Source organism: Labeo rohita, chromosome 20 (genome assembly GCF_022985175.1).
Source record: "Labeo rohita strain BAU-BD-2019 chromosome 20, IGBB_LRoh.1.0, whole genome shotgun sequence".
Classification (NCBI taxonomy): domain Eukaryota; kingdom Metazoa; phylum Chordata; class Actinopteri; order Cypriniformes; family Cyprinidae; genus Labeo; species Labeo rohita.
In genome coordinates this window covers 11,981,499-12,006,216 of record NC_066888.1, presented here as the reverse complement: position 1 = coordinate 12,006,216, position 24,718 = coordinate 11,981,499, and the positions used below count along the sequence as shown (strand labels likewise).

At 37.3% G+C, this 24,718-nt stretch overlaps 1 protein-coding gene across 1 annotated transcript in view; it reads left to right on the top strand.

Annotated features, from left to right (window-relative positions):
- xkr6b (XK, Kell blood group complex subunit-related family, member 6b) overlaps positions 1-22,505 on the top strand; it is a 70,036-nt gene extending 47,531 nt beyond the window's left edge. The window contains exons 2-3 of the mRNA XM_051138327.1: positions 15,783-15,979; positions 18,980-22,505. Of these exons, the coding sequence (XP_050994284.1) occupies positions 15,783-15,979; positions 18,980-19,953 (1,171 nt within the window). The 3' untranslated portion in view covers positions 19,954-22,505. The remainder of the gene's footprint in view (positions 1-15,782; positions 15,980-18,979) is intronic.
- The last annotated feature ends 2,213 nt before the right edge of the window (positions 22,506-24,718 follow it).

Genomic DNA, 24,718 nt, shown 5'->3' with positions numbered 1-24,718 from the left:
TTTGCAGCCATTTGTGTGTTTCTCCCTCACAGTGAATAGAGCCGTGGCTATAAATACCTGAAATGCACAGGGAAAGAGACGCTGCGCATAATCAAAGAGAACCTCAGCAGAGACAAATAATCAGGAGAGAGGGAGAGGGAAAGAGCCAACGGAGAGCGGTAAATAATGATTAGAACCAGGAATAGAAGGGAAATGGAATCATAAATCAATAGGGAACAGATAGTAAAGGAAAGAAAGGGATGCTGGGAAACCGGAGGAGCGTTCAGCAGGTGGTGTGGAGGACCTGAAGAAAGTGTCCCCCTCACCTCAGCTCAGTGACTCATTTAGTGACTCATCGGTGTCCTGTCACACACACACACGCGCAGCCCACACACATCTCTCCAACCAATTAGCCGTTTGTACTTCAAAAATATGCAAAACACCCAACATGGAGGGCATCTTAGCATACTGTAATATTCAAAAGTGCCGACAGTGCTTTTGTTAATACATGAAAGGCATGAAATGTGTCATTTCCAAGAGGCCTATAATACCTTTACTAGTGACGTGAAAGGCGGCAGACAGGAAAAAATGTAAGCCTATTTTAGGCTTTTATTGAGAGCCCTCCAAATATTTGTCATTGGTAAAACATCTAATGAAATATTTGCTGCTTATTTCAAATTTCAAGTACTTTTATATTCTAGTATAAAAGTTTAAGTTTAATGTAATCTAGTTTAATGTTGTACATTATTTGTGTTTTTATTAGTATGAGTTATATTAATACTTAAATGAAAAATTTTAAGACTTCCTTAAAGTTTAGTTGAGAACTACTGTTGTAGAGATTAATTTTTATTAAAACTATTGAACTTTTCTTTTGCCACACCTTTTATATGTATGTTCAATAGTTTTATACCTTTGCCCCAGACCTATACATGAAAATCAATGTAAATAACACATATGTAAATATCAGATAAATCAATGTAAATATCACTTATTTTCATAACAGAATGAAAAACAAAGTGAAATGTACTTTTGATTATTGTTAGTAGACTAAGTCTAGTTGTCTGGTTGCCTAAGTTTAGGTTAAGGGTACGGTACCCTCTAATAATATTGGCACCCTTGGTAAATATGAGCAAAGATGACTGTGAAAATAAATATGCATTGTTTATTCTTTTGATCTTACATTCAGAAAATTCACAAAATTCTAACCTATCACTGAAGTAAAAATGCTGTTAATGAAATAAATGTTTTTCTCTAGATCACGTTGACCATAATTATTGACACTCAATTACTGCAGCATCCTTTTCTTAAGATGACAGCTCTGAGTTTTCTCCTATGTTGCTTGATGAGTTTGGAGAACACCTGACAAAAAATCAAAAACATTCCTTCATCCAGAATCTTTCCAGATCCTTCAGATTCCCAACTCCATGTTGGTGCTTCTTCTCTTCAGTTCACTTCACCTTTTTTACAGAGGCTGTCAGGTTTAGATTTTTTACCTGTTGGTATTTGATAGAATCCATGATGCCATGTATCTGAACAGGACGTCCAGGACCTCCGGCAGAAAAACAGGCCAACAACATTAAAGACCCAGCAGTATATTTAACTGTGGGCACTGGGTACTTTTTATCCATCTGGTGGGTTTGCTGCCAGAAAAACTCTTTTTTAAGTTTCATCTGAGCATAGAAGCCAGTCCTGTTTGAAGCTCCAGTCGTGTCTGACAACTAAATATGCTGGTGTTTGTTTTTGGATAAGAGAGGAGGATTTTTCTTGAAACCCTCCTGAACAACATGTAGTGATGTAGGGGCTGTTTGATTTTCTGACCCCAAAACTTTACTAATCTCTGCAATTCTCCAGCTGTGATCCTTGGAGAGTCTTTGGCCACTCAAACTGTCCTCCACACCGTGTCCTCTTCCAATACATTGCATGTATTGAGTTATCAGATATTTGAATATTTTTGCACAGAAAAAATATACTTACACTAATACATACCTAGGGTCTCCAGCGACCCTATAAACTTTTTATAAAAAATAATAAGAAAACAGACATTCTTTTAAATTGTATTATTTTTTTTTCATGTTACATTGTTTATAATTATTAGACTGAGGAATAATAATAAAGCTGATGTCTTATTTTAAAAAATGAAGGAGGGAGAGGGTAGTGAATGACATCCCAGATCCCAAGGTCCCAAGACACAAAGGTATGTATTCAAGGGTTAATTATTGCCCTGATGGTGGAAATGGGGATTTTCAATGCTCAATAATCTTGTTTTGCACATCAGAACTATATTCTTTGGTTTTACTCCTTGTGATGATTAAATATTAAGGGAATCTGGCTATTGTGTTCCTCATATTTATAATCCTGTGGAACAGAAAGTCATGACTGGACAGTTTCATGTTTCTAGTCACCATGGTTTGCTAAAAAATGTAAATACGAATTTTGATATACTTCAGCGATATTTTACTTATAAGAATCTCTAGGGGTGCCAATAATTGTGGCCAACTTTCGTTGGAGAAAAACATACATCGTATAATTTGAGTTTTCTTTAATTTCAATTGTTTTACTTCAAATAAAGGTTAGAATTTTGTAAATTTTTTAAACGAAAGATCAACAAGAAAAACAATGCAGATTTATTTTCACAGCTGCCTTTCCTCAGATTTACCAAGGGTGCCAATATTAGTGGACGGCACTGTAGCTTATCAAAATTATTTGCATCTCTTCAAAAAAGCTCTTTCTGTCTATGAAAACAATGCATGTTCTTCAAGCGCTAGTTAATTAAGCATGACCTGGTGTACCACATGCCCCACCGAACCATTAGTTGTCAGAGCGTGCACGTGTGCATCAGGAAATGATCTGTATCTGCAGTGCAGATGGGCAGACCCGCAGCGCACTCGGACGTGACCTGGAACGGTCCAGGCCAAGTGCAGGCTAGCTAACGAGCCGTGAGAGAACGCAATGATCTCCGGCCCGTTAATTCAAGGGGAGCCAGGTTTCAGACAAAAGGTCTAAAATGTCTCAGCACGAGGGTCTTCAGATGTAGCACATGCTTAGATTGTGGAAAAGACTGTAATCGAAGGAGGATTTCTGTGAGTGAAAGTGAAGAAAAGGTTTAGAGGAGGGCTGGGCGATAAATCGGTAACGGCAATAATCGCGCGAAATGAATTTCCTCAATAAACGGTTACAAGAGTTTGGTAAATGTTCGATATAATGTTTATGCGGCAAAGGCCGAACAAAAGAGCGCTAGTCAAAGCGCGCCACTCTGACCGTTTTTCTGCTCGGATCAAAGTTCAAACGGCGGCATGGCGCGAACTTACTAGAGTAGATGCGTTCATTAGGGGATAATGAGTCTCAGTCACTAAACAGTGCAAATGTGAAGCGCTTGAATTCAGTGAAGAGTTTACCAGTGAATCATTTACAGTAGATTTACTGTAGTAGCACTGCACAGTTGTACTGTGTCAGAAATGTGGGCATATATGTGTCGAATTTTATTATATTAGACATTTTATTATGTAGACATGTATTAAATGTATTGAAGGAGGAGTAATGGAATATAATTACAAATACCTGAACCATATTACATTTTTACTATGGTTTTGAGGTGCTATATTTGTAGTTTTAACTGTTATTATCATGATCTATGGATGATACTATGGAAGGGCAATGGTTAATTTAAAAAAACAGTCAGAATAATTACATTTCACCATATAAAAATAAGGTTGCTAGAGATATTACAGATTTTGATAATGAACATAAATCTACGTCTGCATCATGACTCAAGCTACTATCAAATGTGTATTTCTAAGCGACAAAAAAGTTTTATTATTATTATTAGTTTCAGGTAACACAAATCTGTTTCTTGATTTGAACCAATATTACTCATTAAAATATGCAAAACTAAGACTTTTTTTTTTCTTTAAGATATTAATTTGTTAAGGAAACATGACTGGAAAAAGTGTGAAGAATTCAAGTAGTGTTCTGACCATAACGAATATTTTAAAGCCACATTTAAAGGGGTCATCGGATGCTCGTTTTCCAGAAGTTGATATGATTCTTTATTGTCTTAATGAAATCATCCCATTCTGAGGAATTGTTCCTTTAAATGCAAATGAGCTGTGGTTGAACCACTAATGTGACATAGACTATTTTATTGATGTCCTTATTCGCCTTCTGGTCCTTGAATGTGTTGCTTTGCTGTCTATGCAGGATCAGAAAGCTTTCGGATTTCATCAAAAATATCTTAATTTGCCTTCCGAAGACCAAAAGTCTTACAAGTTTGGAACGACTTGCACATTCAAAGAAAACTGCTTACTTCCGCGATGCAAAATATTAGCATATAGATGAGCTCAAATGTAACACATGAACTAAAAGCCCCAAAACTCTCATGCTGTCATTAGCAGTGCTAAATTACAGGGAAGGATGCTTGCACGCCTGCCAGTGAACTCTTCATTTGCTCCTCCCATTCAAGTCAGGAACCAGGATACGGAGCGCAGGCCAACCGCACACAAGTGGGCTTTCATGGGTTCACACTGCTGCAACATTTGAGGGGCATGTGAGTGTGGGGGGCAAGGAGCATACTGGTGGGTTTGTTTGTTAGCACCCCTGACATTTACCAGGCTAACAGAAAATGTCAGTGAATGCCAGATGTTAGCTCTGGTTATGATGCAGCTCTTGAAAAGCTTGAGCTATTGATCCACAGCCTCCCTCCCCTCACCTAATTCACGTCTCCCTCTCACCATGCCCCTTCACTTGCCTTTTCTCTCTCACCTCCTCCTCTCCCTCTCTTCTCCTGGCCTGTGCGAGAGCAACCGACACCTGTCAAAGATCAGAAGTCATAGGTCTGAATAATGGATCTTATGCACATACTGGCAGAAACAGTCAACATTTGCTCTCGCTCCTGAGTTCTGCTGGTATTGCTCTAGCTGTGTTCAGGCATGAGAAAGAGCAGCCCTGTCTTACATGAGTGGGCTACATATCATATAATAAGACAAGATAAATTATGTATGTTAAGGGCAAACGCTTTAAGCCCCACCTGAATCAGACAAGCCTCTGATGGAAAATCGGAGTTGACCTTCCCGGCTTTGACACACCATCTCACATTTCTTCACCCCCGGATGGACGTTTTATTGCTCAGAGGTTGCTCTTTTATAAGCTTTAGGAGGTTTAATGGAGTTATGTTTCTTTTGTGTGTCAATTTAATCTTTTCTCCTGGAATTCCTATTTTGGTGTTTTTTTTGGTAATGTGTTTTAACTTCTAAGGCCTGCCCATGATTTATGATAAGTGTTCAGACATTTTGCAATAAGGTACTGTTTGTTGCATTAACTACATTAACTAACAGTGAGCGATGCTTTTGTTACAGTATTTATTAATCTTTATTAATGTTAGTTAATAAAAATACAACTGTTTATTGTTAGTTCATATTAGCTCACAATCATTAAATAATATTAACACATACAACTCTTGATTTTAAAGGAATAGCTCACCCAAAAATGAATATTACCTCATGATTTACTCACCCTCAAGCCATCCTGTGTATATGACTTTCTTCTTTCAGATGATTACAATTGGAGTTATATTAAAAAATCCCCTGGCTCGTCCAAGCGTTATAATGCCAGGGAATGGGTGTTGAGATTTTAAAGCAAAATAAAGTGCATCCATCTATCAAAAAAAGTATTCCACATGATTTTTTTAATATTTAAATATGGCACACAAATGCATCAATTCACTTCAGAAGGTCTTTATTCACCCCCCTGAGTCATGTGGAGTACTTTTTTTTTATCATGGATGGATGTACTTTATTGGACTTTCAGAAAGAAGAAAGTCATATACACCTAGGATGGCTTGAGGGTGAGTAAATCATGGGTAATTTTAATTTTTGGGTGAACTATCCCTTTAATGTTGTATTAGTAAATGTTGAAATTAACACTAAGATTATTTTTTATTCTTAGCTACTGATAGTGTTACCTTATTGTAATGTGTCTTTTATTTACATATATTATGGTTTCTAGTCTTTTTATCAGTAGATCTGACAATCAGGAGAAAAGTCTCCATTTGCTCACAATCTTATCTATTAAGTGTAGAAGCAATTGAGATCTCATTTGTGATTTTTCTTTCCTGCGGACAGGCTCCTTCCCTGGAACATTTTGCGTCACCTTCAGTCAGCTGACTGAATGATTGAGCGGTGAAATGGAGCTGAAACACTAGCTGCACGGTTTGAGATCCTCTCCTTGCTGAGGAAAAACTTGGCAAGTTACACCGTTCATCCTGTTGGCATTGTGACAGGTGAAACTCTGGTGACACGTCCTGTTCACTTTGCATTTTTCAGATGCATGTGCAGTTTTGCCACTTGTCCCCAGAAATCTGATTCATGCAGTGAAGTGGTAAATGGGCTCTGTGCATGATGCATTCAGACATACAATGACAGCAGAGTCAAGCTCTTTTCAATAAATTGACAGCCTTTCACACATGCACATCATCTGTCATCGGAGAACTGCAGGCAATCTCTCTCACAAAAGTTGTGAAGACAACTTTTATCTGTGGATCATTTTTGCAATTTATAATTCATTCTGAACATTGTTATATAGTTTAGCTTTTTGTTTAGCTGTTTTACTGTGTCTTTTTTATTAAATCCTCATCTATAGACACACATAACTGGTTGCTGTTGGTCAGTTTTGTTTAGTTTTTGGATATTGCTGGTTAGTCTTGTTTAGTCATAAATTGTTGATCAGTCTTGTGTAAATCATTGGTTAGGCTTGTTAACTCATCAGTTGTTGTTGGTTAGTCTTGTATAGGCATTGGTTGTTGTTGGTTAGTCTTGTTTAGTCACTGGATGTTGTTGGATAGTCTTGTTTAGTCATTAGATATCAATGGTTAGTCTTGTTTAATGGTTGGTTGTTGTTGGTTAGTCTTGTTTAGTCATTGGATGTTGTTGGTTGGTCTTGTTTAGTCACTGGATGTTGTTGGATAGTCTTGTTTAGTCATTATATATTAATGGTTAGTCTTGTTTAGTCATTGGTTGTTGTTGGTCAGTCTTGTTTAGTCATTGGATGTTGTTGGGTAGTCTTGTTTAGTTGTTAGATATTAAAGGTTAGTCTTGCTTAGTCATTGGATGTTAGTCTTGTTTAGTCATTGGTTGCAGTTGGTCAATTTTGTTTGATCATGGATTTTAGCTGATTAGTTTTATTTACTCATCAGTGGTTGTTGGTCAGTCTTTTTCAGTCATGAATTGTTGTTAGTTAGTCTTGTATAGGCATTGGTTGTTGTTGGTTAGTCTAGTTTAGTCATTGGTTGTTGTTGGTTAGTCTTGTTTAGTCATTAGATATTAATGGTTAGTCTTGTTTAGTCATTGGATGTTGTTGGTTAGTCTTGTTTAGTCATTGGTTGTTGTTGGTCAGTTTTGTTTAATCAGATTTTAGCTGATTAGTTTTGTTTACTCATCAGTGGTTGTTGCTCAGTCTTTTTCAGTCACTAGATGTTGTTAAGTCTTTATTGGACACTGTTGGTTACACTTGTTTAGTCATAAATTGTTACTTAGTCTTGTGCAAGTCATTGGTTAGTCTTGATTACTCATCGGTTGTTGTTGGTCAGTCTTGTTTAATCATAGATTTTAGCTGGTTAGTTTTGTTTACTCATTGGTGGTTGTTGGTCAGTCTTTTTCAGTCATGAATTGTTGGTTAGTCTTCTATAGGCATTGGTTGTTGTTGGTCAGTCTTGTTTAATCAGATCAGTCTTGTGTAGTCACTGGTCATTGGTTAGTCTTGTTTATTCATTACTTTTTGTTGGTCAGTCTTTTTCAGTCATGAATTGTTAGTCTTATTTACTTATTGCTTGTTGTTGGTCAGTTTTGTTTAATGATAGATTTTAGCTGGTTAGTTTTGTTTACTCAGGTGGTAGATGGTCGGCTTTTTTCAGTCATGCATTGTAGTTGGTTAGTCTTGTATAGACACTGGTTGATGTTGGTCAGTCTTGCTTAATCATAGATATTAGCTGGTTAGTTTTGTTGTACTCATTGGTGATTGTTGGTCAGTCTTTTTAGTCTTGTATAGGCATTGGTTGTTGTTGGTCAATCTTGTTTAATCATACTGCATATTGATGTTGGTCAGCCTTGTCTAATCATGGAATGTTATTAGTCTTGTAAAGTCATTGGTTATTGTCGGTCAGTCTTGTTTAATTACAGATTTTTGTTTGTTAGTCTTGTTTGCTCATGGTTGTTGTTAGTCATTTTTTTATTTATGGATTGTTGTTGGTTATTCTTATTTACTCACTGGTAGTTGTTTGGCAGTCTTGTTTATTCATGGATTGTTGTTTATTCTTGTCTAGTCATTGGTTGTTTTTGGTCAGTCTTGTTTAGTCACTGGTTGTTTGCTTAGTGTGGCTTATTTACTGGTTGTTGTTGGTCAGTCTTTTTTATTCATGAATTGTTGTTGGTTATTCTTGTTTAGTAATTGGTTGTTGCTGGTCAGTCTTGTTTTGTCAGATTGTTGTTTGATATTCTCGTCTATTCATATGTTGTTGTTCATTTAATCATTGTTATATAGTATATCTATATAGTTCTCACATTGCACAAAATAAAAGTGTACATTTTCATCGTCTTTAGCTTTTATGTTTAGAGTCCTTGGTCAGGCCTCATCTGTCTAGTCGAGTCCTGCTTTTTTATGGTTTTTGTTTACTACTTTCCCATTCTCAATAACACTGTACTGTATGTGGGTCTTCAGTTTCATCATAATGTCAGTTTGTTATACAAACACTGACTGTGTGGACATAGCTTGAGGGGATTTAGAGGCATAAAATCCTCAGATAATGTTAAATAAAACAGAGAGAAAAAACTTGTTTCTGTAACATTCTGTGTGGAGATGTGTTGCAGCACAGGCTGTTTTGAAGAATTAACTTTCACAAAGAAACATAATGTGCTTTGCTGGTGCAGAAGAATGTCTTTTTGTTGCTGTTGTTAGTGGTGTTTGCCACCAAACGTTACTCCTACTTTTACATAATTACCAGCTCCGGTTGAAGCCATTAAGCTTTGCAACGAATGCAAAGATGATTATAGTTGTAATTAGCTTCATGAGGGCAGCGAGCGGCAGAGAGAGATTACGCTCCATTCAAAGCACATTCCGGTGAACGATTCTAAAGGCACGCTTGCTTCAAAAAAGCATGAGATTCCCGAGAGTCATTGAGACAAGCTGTCATTTTCTGAAGAACCTGCAAATGTGCAAAGAAAAAACAGATACAGTCCTCATAAGAAAATTAGGCCATTAGAGAAAAATTGATGGACAGTCTCAACAGGACAGGAAAAATATTTTGTTTCTTAATGAGTTTTCCTATTTTTCTTCAAAATAAATTTCATTTTTGATTAGATGTTTACAGCAAGACTTTGGCAACATGTCATCAAAAATGAGTTTGAAGAAAAATGAAAATGAACGAATTATTTGGGCTACTTTAATAATGTTTATCATTAGATAAACAGCAACTGTGGCTAGTTTATAATACTCTCAAATAGTCAAATATCTAAGGGTTCATAATGGTAATTATTCCTATATGGATATTAACCATGTTTTTACTACAAATAAAACCAAAAAAACATGGTTACCATAGTTAAAACATGGTAACCCACAAATTAACCATGGTTTTGCTACACTAACCATGTTATTTGTAGTGAAACTGTACAAATGGTAATCACTATGCCACAAAACCATGGTTACTACACTTTTGCTATAATAAAACCATGATTAATTTTCATAAGGGTTAGACATATAGCTGTTGTGCTGACTATTAGCTATTTTATAATGTTCACCAGTAGCCAAATAGCTAGTTCATAATGGTTATGATTATCCAGATTGCTATAAGCCTAGTTGTTTACCATGACCCGGCTATTGTAGCTAGTTTATAATGTTCACCAATAGCCAAATAGCTGAGGGTAGTTTGTAATATTTACGATTAGCGATATAGCTATAAGCATAGACCTTAAAGTTTATCATAAGCTGGCTATTGTGGCTAGTTTATAATGTTCACCAATAGCCAAATATCTAAGTTCATAATGTTTACAATTAGCCAAATAGCTATTGTGGCTAGTTTATAATGTTCACCAATAGCCAAATACGTAAGGCTAGTTCATGATGTTTACAATTGGCCAAATAGCTATAGTGGCTAGTTTTTAATAGCCAAATATCTATGGCTAGTTCATGAGCCAACTATTGTAGCTAGTTTAAAGACTAATTCGGTGTTGGCAAACAGTGATGACGTTTTTGTGGCAGAGCGTTTTTTCTGGTGGCAGAAAATGACGTTTTCAAGTAGCAGTCTTTGAAATAAAATAATAAAAAAAGGTCAATTTGAGTTCATATTTCAAAATTCTGACTTTATTCTCCCAATTCCGTGATTATATCTCACAATTCTCATAGGAAAAATCAACTCATCATTCTCTCTTTTCTCCTTGGCTCAGAATCATGATATGTTTATATCCCACACTTCTAGTATTTTTTTCCTCAGAATTGACACACTCGCTATTGTTGAGATAAACCAAGTAATAAAGTCCTAACTAAGAGATGGAAACTTGCATTTGCAAGAAAAATAGTCTGAATTGTGAGATAAAAGGTAAATGTTACGTAAAATGTTACAGTATTAAATAGTGTTTCATGCTTTAACTGTAGGGCTAATACAATATGTCCGCTATGAACTGCATATTGTTTAAATCAAATTTATGCTTTAAAAATAGAGTAATCATAGCAGGTTTCATCCATAGTTTGTCCTTTTAAACATCTGCGTTTAGCTTCAAATGGTGTCTTTGATGACAGTATTCTATAAAAATGATTTGCATTCCGATTCTGACATCCGAAAGCACAACAATACATTTGTTTCTCTTATTCCATGGATTTGACCCGTTTCCCTCCACTTGTTATCATTTATTTTCTGCCACCACCGTAACTGTGACGTCTACTCTAAATTGGTCTATAATGTTTGCCAATAGTCAAATAGATATTTAGGCTATTTTATATTGCTCGCTGTTTTATGTTCATGTTGACTTTCGATATATCAAACACCTGAAACCATCACTGTACCATGGTGTAACCATGATGGAACCATGGTGGAACATGGAAATTAGTTTCACACCAGTTTAGGTTTTCAGGAGCAGACAGCATCTGAAACTATTGTGTGTGCAACTGTAGAGCAGCTGTAGCCATGTTCTGTACTTAATGTGTACATTAAACGTGAGAGCAGATGTAGCAGCGTTCAGTAGTTGGGGTGTAAACAGAGCGGGTGAGCTGCTCTTGGTGTATAAGTAGCTCCGAGCAGATGGCACAGTTATGGCAGCCAGAGAAGTGAAGTCACAGCAACTTCAAGCAGCAGCTGCCCCTTTCATGCTGATATAGGACCTGCTGCTGAGTTTTTACATTCAGAATCCATACCTGAAGCAGTAAAAATGAGATTTCGTAGATTTCAGTATAATGTACGCAGCTTTCACAGCTCGCTGGTCCAGAGAGAGGTGGAGGGGATTGAGACGGGGCGCACTTACAGACGGTGTGGATGAGTAAACCATGAAGAACATATTGGGTGAACAGAATGGCAAAAGCAGACATGAAAGAAACATAGAGCTGAGATGGCAGGAGATTATGCTCGTCAACATTGTTATGGATCGGAGCCAAGGAGGTGGGACGGCATCTGTGACTAACTTTGAAGTTTGTGCATAAATGTGTGTTTCCCATCAGCCCTTTCACTGTGTGTTACACTGTTTTCTGTGTAACAAAGATGTGAAGTACACAAACATCCATGTCATTTGGACCTATGAGTGATTCCTGAATGCTCATAATATTTTCAAACAAGATTTATTAGATGATGTATTTTGTGAAGAAGCTGTTTCCACCTTATACAATTGTGAATTTACTTCTTGTAATAGTGACACACTGAAGCTTTATTTCCAACTCGTTCTTATGGGAAAATGTAGCTATTTTGCTACTTGGTAATTTAGAAAAATGCATCAAAGGCCTGAATCTGAACAGTTATATGGCATATGTATTTATGTATTTGTATTTATGTATTTATTTATGTATTATGACAAGATATCACAGAGACAGGTGTAATTTCTCAGGACAGTTATTTTATTAATCATATCCGTCAGGTAGTAGGGACATTTTATGTGGAGTATGTGGAGAAAAAATGTTTGTAGCCCCTTTAAGTAACTGAATGTCTGTGGTTTTTACAGATATGTTTTACAGCCTATTTTACATAACAGTAAACTGAACCCTCTAGTGGTGTAGTCGTTTCATTACACCCTTTTTTAATTTTTTTTTTTTTTTTTTTTTTTTTTAGGAGGCAGTTTTATTTTCTCAGATACTGGGCCTGTGAGTCCCATTTACCTCCTGGTGACCTCAAAGTCTCTGTCCTGTTATTATGGCTGAATGTAATTTGCTCTTCTCAGCACCTAGCTTCTTAATGTATCTCAGCTTCTCTCATGATTGAGCTTTATGTAAGAAACGAGAGAGAAATGTGGCCCAAGATTCTGCCTTCCAATAAATATAGTGTGACTCCATGATGCTGAGCTCTAGAAGATCAACCAAGCTCAAGATCACAGATAATCAATCCCTGACAGTCGCTGACACAGAACACCCTGTCTCCATCCCTGCCTAGACAGGCGCCCATCAGCCACTGTCCCCACTGGTGGTGTCTTTAACACAGGATGAGGAGAGAGTATTTATGTGGAATAAAAAAAAATTGGATGACAGCAACTTCTGTAACTTGCACATAAACATTTTTGCTGTGTCAGTGACAGCATCAAACTTAAAGGGATAGTTCATCCAAAAATGAAAATTCTGTCATTAATTACTCATCCTGATGTTGTTCCAAACCCATAAGACCTTTATTTAACTTCGGAACACAAATTAAGATATTTTTGATGAAATCCAAGTGCATTCTGACCCTTCATTGACAGCTATGCAACTGACATGTTCAAGACCTGGAAAGGTAGTAAGGACATTGTTAAAATAGTCCATGTGACATCAGTGACTCAACCTTAATTTTACAAAGCTATGAGAATATTTTTTGTGTGCAAAGAAAACAAAAAATAATGACTTTATTCAACAATTTCTTCTCTTCCGTTTTAGTCTTCGCCGCACGTTGACGAGAGTACCACAACGTATGCATGTGCTACTGCTGACGCAGGAGCCAGTGTTAATATTCCTGGTTAATTTGTACTTTGTTTTCTGTGAAATGGGAAATTATTTTAAACAAAGCCACAGCGGAAGCTGCTGCCATGTTGTGGAGACGCTGTGTTTCGTTGCGAAAGCACTTTGTTTGGCCTTCCAAATGAGTATGGAACTAGAAATCAGTGGTTAAGTTATATTTACAACATTGTTCCAGATCAGTACAACGCAAATATTCGAGTGTGCGCAGCACCTTTTTAAGGAGGACTGTTTTTTGAACCTGGGAGAGTAGCTTACAATGCTGGTTGTGCACACTATAAAGTGGGGCAATTCCAACTTTGCAAGGACAGTTTGGCACTTCTGACTCACAGCCTGTAAGTACGTTTTCATATTTATAGAATTTGCTATTGGCTATTCAAACATGATTTTTAAGCAGTGTAGAGTGTTTGTTGTTTGTCGTTTCTACAGTCACACATGCAGACATGGTGATATGTTTACGTGGCGTGACGTGATGTGACGTGACGCAGTCACAAAAGACAGTGTGAGTCATTATAATCAGTAATTATGTCCTCACTGGTTGCAACAAATGCATAATTTATAATAGGTTTTAATGGTTTTGTCTTGTCGCGCCGGGACATGGCATCACAACATGGTAAGGGGCGTAACACGCTTGAGGTATTCATCCAATCTCAACACACTGGATAGCTGGCTAATCAGAGAACACCTCGCTTTTCAGAACAATGAGCTTTGAAAAAATCGTTGCGTTTCAGGAAGGCGGGGCAGAGAGGAGCAGCAAAGATTGTACAGTATGTTTAAAAAATAATGTTCTTTTAAGCGTTTTAGCTCAAAATACCCCACAGATCGTTTTTTATAGCTTTATAGCTTTTTATAGCCAAAACGTGATGCTTTTGTCTTGGTCTCTTTAAATGCAAATAAGATGGTGCTCCCGGTCCCCTTTTCAGAAGAGGGTGAAGCTTCAAGAGCCGGCAAAAACAAAACAGGATAATCGCACATACCGAAAATGTCAGAAACTCTCAGTAGCGGTCTTCAGCCTTATATGTTTAAACCGGAATCAGTTTAAAAATCAGTCATCTGATTGTACTGTGCATAGTAAATGCGCTTTCATGAATTAGACAAACAGGGAGCACAGCGCAATAAAAATAACGACATGGCTGGTGTCATGGCGTCGCCGCATGCTATCAAGAACTTTGTAAGTCCCACTTATAATTATGAGCTTGACAAATTCAAACTGCTTTCATATGCAGTTTTTAACTACCACATTCCTTTTTACAATCATTCTGGTAGCACATGAAGACAGCGTCAATGAAAACAGGCAGAAACAATGGTAGCTTTAGCAACATTAGCCTTACAGAGTGCCGGGAAGCTCTTACAGAGAGGCAATTTGGAAAACAAACTTGTGATACTTACTTTGTCTGGAGCTGACATTCGTGCACAAAGCGTTGGTATTGAACCCTAAACATATAAGGGACTTTACTCATTTTTTACAGGACATTTCTTTTGAATATTACATTTAACCACAGTGTCCTCAGCGGCTCAGATGGAGGCAGTCTATGGAGACTCAGTGTTCGCTGGTGCATCCCAAAACTTGTAATGCCTCTTTGGCACTGACATTGTATATGAAGGCCAACAGTAATGGCGGACTGCTGCTTCTCACTCAGGGCTGTTTTTATGCTAATAGGGCAGAGATTGTCACAAATGGGCGGGATTTCTCCCTACAATGTCTTGTATGTAGGGAGAAATCAGAAATTGCATGTTCAGAGAGACTTTTTATGATTTATTGGGATTATAAAAAATTAGTGGGTGGATTTTTACTATTACAGGCTGGCTGTTTTTTTACACACTGCAGCTACACAACTATGTTCAAACACCTTATAAAAGTGATTTTTGCATAGTAGGTTGCCTATATGGAATCAGTGTTGTTGAATGAATTGGTTGTGTGAATAATTCAAACAATTCACAATAAGACAGTTGCTGAAGGATACAGGATGACTTATAATTCAGGCAGTTGCTTGTCCTGTTTCTTATAGAATCAGTGTTGCTGAGTGAATCAATTGAGTTAATAATTCAAAAGACTCACTAATAAAGAGCTGATGATGTAACCTGTAGAAATACCTGTAGAGTCATTGTTAATACACAAACTGAAAGTCTGTCTGGAACAAACACAGACAAGTGAAGTTATACAAAAAAAGAGTGAGGCATTCTAGCAGAGTGTGTGTGAGATTGTGTTTGATAGTAGTTAGCCTCAGCTGTCTCAGTCACAAAACTGTGCAAAAATGTGACAAAGACAGCGCATTTTCACACTACACCATTAGTGTAGTAGATTGTTACAAAAAAAGGTACACTACTGTGAGAACAGCTGAGCTGCTGTCACGCTTTTAAACATTTAAAATTAGCAGCATTGCTGCTTTTAGTTCCTCTCCAACACAACACTGGTTTGAAGAATACAAATATCACACAAGGTCATAACCTCACTTAGAATGTAAATCCATAATGGATACATGATATCAATCTGGTTAACTGATCCCTCTCCTTGTTTTCTGTTTCCCCTCTTTATTTACTGTCATTTTCTACATCTGAAATGTAATCTGTATTCCTTCTCTGTATATTCCAGCTTTATGCTATATCTGCTTTCCTTCCCTTCTCCATCTGCACCTCTGCAGGTACATCAGAACAATGTATCTTGGCATCCAGAGCCGCAGACAAAAGGAGAACCAGCGACGCTTCTACTGGGCCATGATGTACGAGTATGCCGATGTCAACATGCTTCGTCTACTGGAGACATTTCTGGAAAGCGCTCCACAACTGGTTCTTCAGCTCTGCATCATGATCCAGAAGAACCGGGCCGAAACGCTGCAGTGTAAGGAGTGCCTCAAGGCTCTGTACTGAGACCGCTGACATTTCAGTACTGCTTATGTGTGTCGATGATGAATGTTTTTCGGATGTGTACATTTCACTAAAACTATTTTGTGATTGCGGTGTAACATAATTCAATCATAGGTTAATAATTTCAGTAGTGAGAGTTGTTTTAGACTGACTGTTGGCGATTTGTCACATGCGTTGCATGCTCAAGCAACATTTCCTGATTAGAAATGCTGCTCGAAATGTACTTTTAATTTTTTATGAGTGCAACTCTAGGCTCTGTAACACCATGATGCATGGCCAAAATTCGCAGTTGGGTTAGCATTTCAAGTGACAACAGTATATGCCCAACTGGATCCCACAGCTTTGTGTTGTATTAATTCATCAACACGTCAAACAACCATCTTAATCTTTCAAAAAACTGGACACATCAGAAATCTGAATCTGAAAATAAGGTCCTCCCTGGTTGAGACTTTTTAAATGATCAACTGTCTGTTTTTTTTCTGCTGTGCAGCAGATAATCTGAGCCATAAAACCATTTCTTATGTTTGAAGTGACAGCACTGCCAGCAGTGCAGATGCCTTTATGAACATGAAGTCTGAGCTCAGCAGGTTGAATGGTAAACGTCTTGGAAAATAAGATATATAGAACAAGAAAGAGGTGTGTTTTGGAGAATGGCTCCATCAAATGGTAGGCAGGTGTTGTAGAAATGATAAGACAATGATTGATGCTGCTTGTATGTGTTAGCGTGCTTTTCATTAGCATTACTGGATACGAATTCATCACAGTACTATTAATACGTAGTGCTGTCAAATCGAGTAATTGCGATTAATAGCATCTAAAATAAAAGTTTGTGTTTACATACATATATTTCTTACATGTATACATGTACGTGTGTATATTTATATATGGCTAGTTGACTAATAGTAAAAAATGTGTATTTTGTAAAAGACCATTTCTGAAGAAGAAATGCATATATTTATATAGTGTGATATACGTCAATAACTATGTCAATTCTTTCATTGTTGTTGTTTTTTTTCTCTCTCTCTCTCTCCTTTATTTTATTTTTTTTTTAATTTTTACTGAACTGTACTAAATTTGTCCTGTGGTGTGACTGTGACATAGCCAAAAAAAAAAAAAAAAAAGAAACCTCTTAATAAAAATAAATAGCATGAGACATTGATCTTCAATGTTAGACGCTTATTTTCATATAGTGTTATTTTTTTTTTAATATGAAATTATAATTAACATCATTTTTCCCCCCATGAGTCGTTGGATAGTTTCAAGACAAACTTTGCTGTCATTTTTCAGACCTGCTGAAAATGATACCATTTTAAGATAAGCAATATTTCTCCCCTGTTGCAATGCTCAGCTGTTTCGTTTTTTAAAGATATTTTTAGATAAAAGATAAAAACAATCTGTGATTCTTTTATGTGTGTCACACCACAGGACATTACGTCAAACTAAAGGACAGGTATGGTAGTTATTAAAGTATTTCTATTTGAATTTTGAACAAAGGAGAAAGAAAGTTTAATTTTGATACAAACAATATCAACAAGTTAAACAAAACAAAAAATGTGTTTCATCAACAAAATTCTTAGTCAATTAGTCTCTTAGTCAATCAGTATGTTACTGAAACTCTTCTAGCCTCCCCGCTGCATGTGTGGCACAGCTAAATATGATTGATATTTAAACTATATTCATTAAGATGTGAATTAATTTTTTTAAAACTATATGGCTACTCTTTTTAAGGCATCAGTTTGATTCTATTTACTTTCTGCATGGTTCTCTTAGGATCTCCTCCCTTCTGGTGGATCCCTGTTTGTTTTCTGTCTATATTTCCATGTCCTCTCTCTTCCACTAATTTCTCTCCCTCAATTCTTTCTGTTTCAAAAATTAAGTATCATATTATTTACTTATTTTCATAACACTTTATGACAATACAAGTTTTCTGCAAAAACATCAGAAAATAGTTTAATTAATGTAACTGTTGCATTTACGAACACTGAAAATGGTAAAAAAAGAAAAAAAGAGTAAAAAGGAGTTAAACAAATCTTATTTAATTATTTTAAATGCTTCTTAAAGAGACCTTGTCCTATGGTGTGACAGTACAGGCGTCACACCGGAGGATATTTTCTGTCACACCATAGGACGTTTCAGCCTTTTGTGTCAATTGATGACCTTGTAATTTCGAGCTAACCTGTCATTAGCGGTTTGCAAGACACATCTGCATAATTTTCCATGATTATGTAGTTTAACATACAGTTTTTAATTAAAAAAAATATAATTTGGGGCTGTCACAACAAAGGACAACAAAACGTAGCACTTTGTAGTGGTTCCAAAAGAGTTAAATATTTGAAGAATTCTAAAACAAATATTGACCATGTGCACATATCATGGGCTTGACAGAGGGCTTCAGTAACATGACCATAAATGGGGTCCTTCAACTAATAAAAGATTTTTTTCTGAAAATCAGAGGACATGGTTTTGTAGAGACAAAATGCATTAAGTTGCTATGCTTTCAGAAATATATAGATGAAAAAAAAAGATTGCCACTTGCACAATTATGCCAAAGGTATTTATTAACATTCTTATGCTTTTCTTTTTAATGTATTAAAGTTGTAATTTATTGAACCATGCTTGAGACAGTCACACCATAGGACAATTTTTGACATTTGGCTCAAAAAACAAAAAACAAAAACACTAATAACACTACAGCTTTTATAACAACAGTTCCATGTAGGACAAAGTAATGTTTAACAATTTACAGGATTTTAAATACCAACAATATTAATTATGTTCATTTTTATCTTGTGGGACAGTGAAAATCTAATGTCACATCAACAACCCAATACATATAAGTATACACAGTACACACACATATTGTGTAAACACAAACTTTTATTTTGGATCCGATTAATCACGATTAATCGCTTTTGACATAAGCAGTGTCACTTCACATATTTAATAAGAATAATTGTATCTCTCTGTCATCCAGGTGTGTCAGCGGTTGCGTCTCTCCTCTCTCTTTCCTGGGTTCTGGCCTCGTACCACAAGCTTCTGCGTGATTCCCGCGACGACAAAAAGAGCATGAGCTACCGGGGAGCACTGGTGCATCTTCTATGGCGTTTCTTCACCATTTCTTCTCGGGCGCTGTCTTTCGCCCTCTTTGCCTCAGTTTTCCACATCTACTTTGGCATTTTTGTGGTGCTGCACTGGTGTGCCATGGCCTTCTGGGTAATCCACGGAGGCACCGACTTCTGTATGTCCAAGTGGGAGGAGGTGCTATTCAACATGGTGGTAGGCGTGGTCTACGTCTTCTGCTGGTTTAACGTCAAGGAGGGAAGGACCCGATTCCGCATGGTGATTTATTACTCGCTGGTGCTGGTGGAAAATACCATCCTTACCGCTCTGTGGTACACCTACAGAGACCCGGTCACTACCGACTCCTACGCTGCGTCCGCCCTCTGCGGCGTCTTCCTGTGCTTTGCCTCCGGAGTGGCCTGCATGGTCCTCTACTACGGGGTCCTGCATCCCATGGGGCCCCGGTTGAGGGTTCTGGCCAGTTCCTGCTGTGCTGAGCTTCTCTGGGGCCTCCCCTTACCACCTGAGGCCGAGCCCATGGCTCCCACTCCGGGGCCTCGGGGCTCCCAAGCCACCCCGACCAGGGGCATGGCTTCAGGAGACTACAGCGAGCCGGAGGAGGCCGCCACAGACACTTGTCTGCCGGTGTTCCAGGTGAGATCTACAGAGCCTACCGATGCGGCGGGTCGGCCCATCCCCCCCGAGGGGCCCCTCATCAAGATCGACATGCCCCGGAAGCGCTACCCGGCCTGGGATGCTCACTTTGTGGATCGACGTTTGCGGCGGACCATAAACATCCTCCAGTACATCAGCCCCAACGCGGTGGGAATCAGGTACAGGGATGGACCCCTCCTCTACGAGCTGCTCCAGTACGAGTCCTCCCTGTGAAGGTGCGCGGTGCCGCTCTTTCTCTACTCTCATGCCCTCTCTGGTTCTCCACTTCCCTTGGTGCTTTTTTCTTCAGAGTTTTTATTTAGTTGCGCTCTCAAGCTATAAGAGTGCATCTAAAAGAGTCTAAACAGAGAATATTCAACATATATTTTGACTAACACAGTGTAGAGTTGGAGAACAAATAGTCCGAAATACAACATTCCCTAGTTTGGGTTACTATAGCGTGAATGTTCGACTAACGTGTATGTTTGATGGTGTTTGTGGCCCTGTCGTCTCTGACATGTGCATGGTGGGAATGATGGAGGAACATAGTTTTTAGCATCCTCATTCTGATTTCGTTTTTACCATTTTGTGCCTACGTTTTTCCCAAACAGTTGTGGTGACAACTGATCTTAAAGATGGCAAATCAGCTAGACACTAAAAAGCACATTCGATTGTCAGAAAAAGCACATAATGCCCCACTCCTTTTCTCCTGTGATTAAGGGGGAAGAGCTTTGAAATTATGTCAAATTGCGCCAAAAAGATACAATCGCTTTTTCAAGTAAAATGCAATGATGTCATGTAAAAATTGGTGTCAGATTTTGGTCTACCATATAACACTGCCACCACAATTTTGATCATCAAGGGCCTTAATATTTATCTTAACACGTTGTTTCCTATTGAATCTCACTAGTGATGTGCTATCTACAGCTCTGTACGTTGAATATAATATATGGCCCACTATTTTTTTAACCCATCTATAGTATGTGAGAGTGCACTTTATGGCCGCTAGATTGAATAAATGGGACATATTTTCTTACACTACTGTATACGCTGCTGTTCAAAAAATTGGGCTTAGTAAAATTTTTTTTTTTTTTTTTTTAAGAAAAAGGGATGCATTAAATTGATCAAAAGTGACAATAACCAAACTTTCTGTTTAAATAATAACAGAAATACTCTCATTCATGAATTCAAAATCCTAGGTTTCCACAAAAACATTAAGCAGCATAAATTTGTTCAACGCTGATAGTAATAAGAAATGTTTTAAGCGTTTAGAATGATTTCTGAAGGATCATGTGACACTGAAGACTGAAGTAATTGCTGATACACTAATGGCTAATATATCAAAATAGAACAAAGTTGCAATAATATTTCACATTATTACAGTTTTAACTGTATTATTTCTAAAAAAAATGTAGCTTTAGTGAGCATAAGACAGAATCTTACCAAACCCAAACTTTTGACGGTAGTGCATTATTTATTTATTTTTTTAACATATTGCCCACTGATGTATTTTTCTGTGCAACTGACAGAAGCTAGAAAAATAGAACATTATTATTATTATTATTATTATTATTATTATTATTATTATTATTATTAAGACATAATTCCTTACGTAAAACACACACATAAAATAATAGTACTCAGTCAAACATATTTTGTCATATGTAACCCTGGACCACAAAACCAATCGTAAATTTTTAAAAGTTTAAATTAATTCATCATCTGAAAGCTGAATAAGCTTTCCATTTATGTATTGTTTGTTAGGATAGGACAATATTTGGCCGGGATACAACTATTTGAAAATCTTGAATCTGACAAATGTAAATATTGAGAAAATCCTTTAAAGTTATCCAAATGAAGTTCTTAGCAATGCACATTACTAATCAAAAATTAAGCTTTGATATATTTATAGTAGAAAATTTACAAAATATCTTAATGGAACGTGATCTTTACTTAATATCCTTTTTTGGCATAAAAGAAAAATTGATAATTTTGGCCCATACAATGTGTTGTTGGCTATTGCTACAAATATACCCGTGTTACTTATGACTGGTTTTGTGGTCCAAAGTGACGTATAATTTTTTTTAAAAAGTGCTTTATGTGATTTAAAAAAAATAATTGATTTTATTTAAAAAAAAAAAAAAAAATATATATATATATATATATATATATATATAATAATTAATATGTCTAAACTAACCTCAATGAAATAGGTTACATCGACAAAGTCATTTTTGAGGTTTAAAACATGGGTTAGAAAACAATTTTTAAGGTAACAATTGCTTGTTACCATTTTTACAGTGTAATAATGAACAGAAATGTTTGCAGTGTGTGGTGCTCAACTCTAACCTTTAGTACTCCTCCATCATTCCCTGTCCAAAATTGCATTTTTCTGTCCACCTAAACCTTTTCCTCAGAAAAAGGCTGATGGTTTCTCAAAAGGTGAAGAGCCTTGACACATTTACACGTGTAAATGGTATACCATCCGCATTCAAAATGTACTATACTCAATTTTGATAAAAGAAAAAGGTCCTTTATTTAAATTGTGCAATATTTTTTTGAAAATGTACTTTCAAAATGTGAAAAAGATGTTGCTTTTGCCTGAAATTAGCTGAGTTTATACACCACCAATGAATGCATGCCAAGGTTGCACATATTGACGATTGACTGGGTTGCCAGGTGCCAACCAACGAATGAGGATTTCTAATGTGCAAAATAATTGAATTAAAGGGTTAATACACCCAAAAATGAAAATTAACACATTATTTACTCATCCTCAAGCCATCCTAGGTGTATATGACTTCCTTCTTTAGGACGAATCCAATCACAGTTATATTAAAAAAATGTCCTGGCTCTTTCAAGCTTTATCATGGCAATGGGCGGCGTGTTTCTCTTCAACAGGTCAAAACAAGTCCAATCAAGTGCATCCATCCATTACAAAAAGTGCCTCACATGGCTCCAGGGGGTGAATAAAGGCCTCGTGTAGCGAATCAATGCGTTTAGTTGTTTATTCAAAGCATTTCATATTCGTGAATATTAAGATTCATATTCAAAATAATCAATTTAATCTAGCTTGCGCTCACTGTTGTACACGGAAGCAGTTCTGGGCGGATGATGTAGGACGTATGCATTGCACATTGCACCCGCGAAAACCAACGTTTGTTTACAGAAGCAAAGGAAGCAAAGTTTCCCTACTTTAACAAAGGAAAACCAGTCTCCTTCTGGCTTATATCAAAATCCTCCGACGTCCTCGTTTTGTACTTCTAATCTGTTGTTTTGTTCTCTCCACTGCACGTCCACGTTCGTCATTTCACGCCAGTGTCCTATGTCTCCCACCTGGGCCTGCTGCCGTGCACAACAGTGAGTGCAAGCTAGATTAAAGTGATTATTACCTTTCGAATATGAATATTTTTCTCACAAAAACGCATTGATTCACTACAGGAGGCCTTTATTTACCCCCTGGAGTCGTGTGAGGCACTTTTTTATAATGGATGGACGCACTTTATCGGATTTGTTCTGACTTGTTGAAGAGAAACACCCGCCCATTGCCATAATAAAGCTTGAAAGAGCCAGGACATTTTTTTTAATATAACTTCAACTGGACTCGTCTGAAAGAAGGAAGTCATATACACCTAGGATAGCTTGAGGGGAAATAAATAATGGGCTAATTTTCATTTTTGGATGAACTAACTCTTTCAACGTCCCATTTTATGTGTTTTTTTTCTTCAGTATCCTCAATACGGTGCACTTAAAACAAAAAGCCACTTGTTTACCTCCAATCCCGAGGTAGTTTTCAGATTCCCAGATTTCATCAATTCAATTGAGAATGAATTGCTCTGTAAGGGCCGAGGTAATTGTTGTTGTCCCGACGCTTTGTTTAGCATCCAGGCGAGATAAGTGCAGACATTAACATGGGATGCCAAGTTTCACCGCATGGGCTGCTACAAACCCCATTTGTGCCTGCTGAAATATTCCAAGCAGACTTCAGATCGGTTGTAGTTGATGAGGTGGAGGGTTTTTTTGCCAGGGATGGAAAAGAACACGAGGATAGACAATAGCTATCAGTGAGTGTGTGTGTTCATGTTTGTGTATGCGAGTGACTTTTGTTTGTAAGTCTTACCTCTTCAGCTCCATCCTTGGTTGCTGCTCTGACCCCTCCACCCCTCTCATGTGAGTGTTATCTGGGATATTCGGATGCAAAGACTATGGATTTATAACCTGGCCAGAGGGAATAGGGGACGGGCAGATGATGCAATTCTTATTACGAAACTACAATATTCCGTAACCTTCGCAATATCAGGTTTTCAGTTTAAGCTACAGAACAAACACTTCCGTGTCTTGTTCCCTATTCCCTTCCAGTGCCTAAGAAGTCACTGATATTCCACTTCTGTAGGTGCTTGGCACATTGATGCACTGTTGTTTGCTGGGACGATGACGTTTTTATGGTTGCGTGACTCGGCTGCCTGGTATCCCATAATACGCTCATAGTCGAATTACAGAATCGGTATCTACTAACGCACTTGAGGTAAGACAGACCAGGTGGTATTTTTAACTACACTGTGATATTTTCTTGTATTATTCCACTTGCATGATGTGTAGTGACCAACATCGCCACGTTTGATCAGATAATACAGTACGCGTAGAATTCCGAATTGGTTCGTTTTAGATTACTGCCTTACTATCAAAGACGTTACGCATCAGATTCGTTGATATTAAAGTCATGCCGCCATTTGTACACGTCAAGCGTGGGATGGGTAAGTGGGACCAGTCATTATCTGATTCTTTGTGGTGCCTTGTCTTTTTGGGTGCTTCTGTGTAGCCATGGCAGCCAGTGCAGCAAACAACAATGCCGGTGTCTCTATCTCCGCTCATATTGCGCTCAGTACTGTAACAAGCCAGTAAATTTTGTCCCGTACTCACACAGGAAGTGCTAAAACGAAAACGATCTGCTTATTATAAACTTAAAGGCAATACTTAACATCTACTTGAATGTTGGGTT